General features: G+C 43.1%; 1 protein-coding gene across 5 annotated transcripts in view; it reads left to right on the forward strand.

Annotated features, from left to right (window-relative positions):
• COL15A1 (collagen type XV alpha 1 chain) overlaps positions 1 to 5,767 on the forward strand; it is a 103,377-nt gene extending 97,610 nt beyond the window's left edge. For 4 of the 5 annotated variants that reach the window (XM_005210199.5, XM_059888927.1, XM_059888928.1 and 1 more), the window contains 3 exons: positions 1,755 to 1,940; positions 3,540 to 3,655; positions 4,657 to 5,762. In XM_005210199.5, coding sequence (XP_005210256.1) covers positions 1,755 to 1,940; positions 3,540 to 3,655; positions 4,657 to 4,870 — 516 coding nt within the window. In that variant the 3' untranslated portion in view covers positions 4,871 to 5,762. Of the gene's footprint in view, positions 1 to 1,754; positions 1,941 to 3,539; positions 3,656 to 4,656 lie in introns of all 5 variants that reach the window. The other variant, NM_001191285.3, reaches the window with a different exon arrangement.
• Positions 5,768 to 6,000: the final 233 nt, after the last annotated feature.

Below are 6,000 nucleotides of genomic sequence, written 5' to 3' on the forward strand. Positions count from 1 at the left end.
GGGAGTCTTCAGTAAAGCCATGGCTGTTGTGTTGGGGATGGAGGGATTCCTAAAAGAGAATCTATGTGGTGAGGAGAGACTGGATTGTGAGGAGCAAAAATAAAATGCACTGACTGGAGAAAGATGAAAAGGAAACCGAGAAGCTATTGCCAGAGAGGAAAGAGTGCCAAGCAAGGTAGAAGCTAACAGTGCCGAATGCTGCCAGGAGGCCCATGGAAGGAGCTAAAAGGTGTTGTTCAAACTGAGAAACTAGGGAAAAGCATTTCCATAGCAAGGAGGAACGCCTACAAGATTCTAGGTGGTGGCAGAGTAGGTGGGGGGTGAGGAAGCAGAGAAGCAAGTATAGATAAACCTTCAGAAAGCTTAGCTATGTGGGGAGGCATGAGGGCAGTAGCTACAAAAAGGTTTCAAATAGTGTATTATAAATTCTGAAGTAATACGTAATCCATTTTAGAAAGTCTAGACAATGAATAAAAAGAATGGAGAAGAAAATAATCATAATTTTACAAAACTATAACTATCCACAAAATAACTATTTTATCATTTGATTGTTGAAATGTCATTGTCTTCACAAAAATGATAGCTATTCATTATAGAAATGTTTCAGCAGTTAAAGATACAGAAACATGAGAACACAAAAGCCCCCAAACCCACCATTCAGAGGCAGCCATGGTTCCAGGCCTTTTTCTGCATCTCCTTAGAGAGGAAGAAGTGGTCGTGATGGGGTCAGAGGTGTGTCAGGGAAGCCCCCTCTCACCACTGCCCCTTTCCTGGGTGTCCCCCAGGAAAGCTCGTTCTATTGAGGCCTCTTGTGACTGCCCTTGGGCGTAGTCCCCAGAGGCACAGTGGCTGGAGGGTGATGAGACCATAAGGCCTCTTCCTTCATGTGCCATGATGTTCAGACATATAAGAAGAGGAAGATGGGCTTAAGATATTTTTCTTTCCTGGAGACTTGGGCCCAGGTCCTGCACCAGCTCTGTGCTTCCCCAGCTCTGTGCTAATGAGATAAAAGTTACTTCTGACATGCGGTTGAGGATGGGGATGACTGCTCCTTGATTATGAAATGTAATTAAGAGGCTACAGCAGAAAGGGCTGGGAAAGAAGGCTGGGTTTGGGGAGAGAAAGTGTGGAGGAAGATTATGGAATGGCTTTTATTTGGGCTACTGACCAAGGTGTCAGGAATGTGAGGCTAGAATTATTGTATGATCCCTGGTTTCTAAGAGTCTATCCCAATAGTCTTCATAATAAATGTCACGACCTTCTCCTTTCAAGGCCTTTTTCCTCTGGTCCCCCAGGATCAGCCCCAGACCTACTCAGGAGGTGGAAGAAAGGGCAGGAGGCAGATAATTTGATGCACCTCTGAGATCTAGGACCAAAGCCAGCTTAAAAACCTCCTCGAAACTCAATGAAGGGCAGACCCAGAAGTCTCCAACAGATGGCCTGCCTGCAGGCTGAATTCAGATCTCTGAAGTGCTTTAGTTTGTTTTTCTCGTACATTTTATAAGAAATGTCTACTAGTTAGAGTCGTTCAGACTGCTGAGCCAGACTGCTTTGGGAGACCTGGGCTGTCCTTCACTGGAGATGGTCACACCTGGGCTGGGAATCCAGTGTCAGGTAGAGGTGGAATAAGGTGACCTCAGCGTGCCTGCCAATGCAGCAAGTCAGGGATCTTATTAGGAATGTGTGATGGTTATGGGAGTTAGAGTTTGCTATCAATTCTCCAACTGCACTGTCTTTTCTCTCACTTTTTACAGCTACACTTGGTTGCTCTGAACACGCCGTTTTCTGGGGACATTCGAGCTGATTTCCAGTGCTTCCAGCAGGCCAGGGCTGCAGGACTGTTGTCCACCTACCGAGCATTCTTATCCTCCCATTTGCAAGATCTCTCCACAGTTGTAAGGAAAGCAGAGAGATATAGCCTTCCAATAGTGAACCTCAAGGTAAAACTAAATATGGTTCCCGTTGCCTCCTGGATGTACTGTTCTCCACAGGGACTAAAGGCAGTTGCCACTCCTAACACCTTCAGAAGTGTGCTATTTCGAGGCCCTGATTAGTTGTGTGACTTTGGGTGGGTTACCTTCCCTCTTTGGGCGTCAGTTCCCTTATATTTGCAATAGCCCTTCCTGCTTAGAAGGTTTGTGATCCTTGGAGCAAAAGGAGGGATAGTAATGACCTCTTTCATTCGTACAGCTTTTCAGTTTGTTTATAAAGCACTTCATATCTGTTCTAATAGATACTTCCAATAAAAATGGGAGTTATTCTTTTCTGTTTGTTAGGAAACCGAGGCTTACAAGGAGAAACAGTTCACTCAGAGTAACTATAAACTGGAATTGGTTTCTTTGATCCCCATGTCCAGGGCTCTTGTTTCCACCCAAGGGTGCCTTCTGTAGAGAACTGCCTGAGTGGCACCAGAACCACTCTGTCCTGCACCCTGGTTTGCTACCCTCAGGTATTTCTGTGCCCTTATTCACTGGCAAGGCAGGGCCTCACTGCATCCTTCAATTTCACAATGGAAATAGCCTACTCCTTTAAGGCTACAGAAGAGCAGCTCATTGCTGCTCACACATATCTTGGGTCTTGATTCCTAACCAGTTCTTAAAGGTTCTTTGAGACCCTTTGGTCCCTGTGATCCCAGTATTCCAACCTGGAAGCTTGAGCCTGGCAAGTTCGTCCTGACCCCACACGCAGCACTTTCTTTTCCCTCTTCCAAGGGTCTGTTCTACCATTTCACCCACTCAGATTGTTTGTTTTCTTAGAATATAAATAACTGAAGGAAAAGGAGTAAGAGATTCATCTCCACATCACCCACTTGTGCTGTGCTTAGTCGCTTAGTCATGTCCAACTCTTTGTGACCCCATGGACTGTAGCCCATCAGGCTCCTCTGTCCATGGGGATTCTGCAGACAAGAATACTGGAGTGGGTTGCCATGCCCAACCCAGAGACTGAACCCAGGTCTCCCACATTGCAGGCAGATTCTTTACCATCTAAGACACCAAGGAAGCCTCACCCATTTGTATATTAGCACAAATTTGAAGCTCAGTGTATAATTATAAAGGCTTCCTTGGTAGTTCAGATGGTAAAGTATCTGCCTGCAATGCAGGAGACCTAGGTCTGATCCCCTAGTCAGGAAGATCCCTGGAGAAGGGAATGGCAATCCGCTTCAGTATTCTTGCCTGGAGAATTCCATGAACTGACTGTGGGGTCACAAAGAGTCGGACACAACTGAGCGACTAACACTTTCACCTTCATGTAATTATACAATGTTTAAAATAGCAATAATAAAATAAAGACCTAAAACACACTTTTGATGGGGAAGAGACATTATGCACATATAGTAAAAGAAATTACCTCAAGAAATAAGATCATAAAGCTGAAAGGGTTCCAAGGATAGATTATAAAATCAAACCAAAGTATTTCCCAAGTTCTCACCCTGTCCAGGATATAGGAGTAGAGTTGGGGGCTTCCGAGCTTTGAAGAATGGATAAATACTTGTAAGCTGTTTGTATAATGATTCTAATGTAGCATTTTTGTCTCCACAGGGCCAAGTACTTTTTAATAATTGGGACTCAATTTTTTCTGGCCACGGAGGTCAGTTCAATACACACATTCCAATATATTCCTTTGATGGCCGAGATGTAATGACAGATCCTTCCTGGTAAGTAGAGGTTGAAGCCTTTGAAGTATATCATGTGATAGACAGCTTTAGGAAACAGTCTAACAATGGGATGCCCTTATCAGCTACTCCTCTGAGATGTTGCCAGGATAAAACCCCAGTGAGGCAGCCAGAGGCCTTGGAGAGAGCCTGGCCTTGAAGTTAGGAGACCTGGGTCCAGTAACTTTATATGGGACCTTGGGTAAGGCACTTCCACTATTTGAGCTTCAGTTACCTCACTTGTCAAATGGGCAGAATAATCATATCCATACCATAATAATGCTGTGAGAATAAAAAGGTAAGTGTGAGAATATCTAGGATACAGTAGGCACTTAATTAGTGATAAGTAATGCTGTTGTTGGTGATTCTTTAACCCTCTCCTGTGAGTTGTGTTCTAATTCTTTGAAAATTATGTATGCTTTTAAGAATACAACAACTCAGTAAATCTTTCCTCATTGTCTACTGTATGCCAGGCCTGATGTCAGGCCTGGAAGGTGCAGTAATAAACCTACACAACTCCTCCCTTTGCAAAGCTTATAGTCTGTGGGAAGACTGACACAGACTAGCTACCATTCTAGACATGATATTGTCATTGGAAAATGAAGAAACAGATAAGATGGTAGGAGCACAGAGGAAATAGTCAACATTCCTTAGCAGTGAGAAGAAGGAAGGCTTCCTGTAAGTCCATTTAATGGACTTTGAAAGATGACAAGGAATTGCTGAAAATGGAAGTGAGGCCATTCCAGCCTAAGGGGACTCATCAAAGTTTCCAATTCACAGAAGTAGAGAGTATAATTTCGGAGCATGTAGAAACTGGATATGGTCAGAATGTAGTGTGTTCAAAAAGTTTGAAACAGTGATAAAGGCAGAGAAGTGATGTGCGGTCAGACCCTGGAGAGTTCAGGAGTTTGACTTAACTCACTAGACTTAGGCTGATTTCCTCACCAAGATATGCCACAAAGAAGGGTCATTTCAAAAAGTAACACAACAAACTTCCTTTGTAGGCCCCAGAAGGTCATTTGGCATGGCTCCAGCACCCACGGAGTCCGTCTTGTGGATCAGTACTGTGAAGCATGGAGAACCGCCGACATGGCAGTCATGGGCTTGGCCTCCCCGCTGAACACGGGGAAGATTCTGGACCAGAAAGCATACAGCTGTGCTAACAGGCTAATTGTGCTGTGTATCGAAAACAGTTTCATGACAGATGCGAGGAAGTAACAACTTTCCCATGCTTCTTAAGAGTTTTCCAATTTTTTTATGTGAAGAGTTGACACTGAAATCTAAAATGTTTAAGCGTTGTAAATATTAGTTTTTTATTACACATGCGTCACAACAGCAACCAAAGAAAACATACCTCAATATACTCAAAACTGAAGACATAAAGGACTCAGATCAAAGACAAAATCTGATCCATCTATTGGTGCTAGATTCTGCAGGAAACCCCATGCAGTGTAAACGCATCCCAAGACGGTTAAGAGCAAGTTAAAAAAAAGAGCAGGTTAAAAACAAAGGCCTTGGCATTCTGCCCACTGCATCCTTCAGAAAGTGATTTCCTCCTTTTAACCATTGTTGAGTATAAGATGTCCTTCATGTTTTCTTACAAAGTCAGTGTTTAGAAATGTTACCCCTTTCTAAGTTATGTGCAGACCAAACACTTTGTTCTTTAATATACATCCATTGTTTGCAACTGCTGTTGATATAGACAGAACTGCTCCAAATGATCCTATTTGTATTTTCTGATATTACCAGACTTTAATGTTTTCTTCCTAAAATATTATTGCCATCATACTTTAGGAGTTTTATATTTTTACACAATCATATTTCAGTATGGCATCTGTTTATGTGAATGACTTGCTGGAAAAGTTTAAGTTCCCAATGATCTGAAACTAGAGAATAAATACCACATAATTACTTCCTTTCCCTTGGTGGCCCTTTTCCCCACCCCTACCCTGATTTTATGACTTCCATTTGGCAATTCTTGAATTATAACTCCATTTGAACAAACAGGTTCATGAGGATAAATTTTCTGAGACACATATATCTTCATGCTGTATACTTTGGTTCTTTTTTTTCCATGTGATAAGTGAACATAAAAACATCTTTTCCAGGCGCTTTCTTCTGTTTGACTTTTTCCCCTCGGTTCCTTTATTCCTCATCACTGATGTGGAAGCGGCCCCCAGGCAGGATTGCTAACCCTGCAAGGAAGTGATGTGACACACAAGTCATGCCACTTGTGTGTCCCCTCAGGAGATGATCAGAAAACAGGAAGATTTTCCCATCATCCTCTTCTTCTCCTGTGTGTTGTCTTCCACTCAGCGAAGGCAGCATGGGGCATGCAGAAGAGTCCC

This window comes from Bos taurus, chromosome 8, assembly GCF_002263795.3.
Source record: "Bos taurus isolate L1 Dominette 01449 registration number 42190680 breed Hereford chromosome 8, ARS-UCD2.0, whole genome shotgun sequence".
NCBI classification, from domain to species: Eukaryota; Metazoa; Chordata; class Mammalia; order Artiodactyla; family Bovidae; genus Bos; species Bos taurus.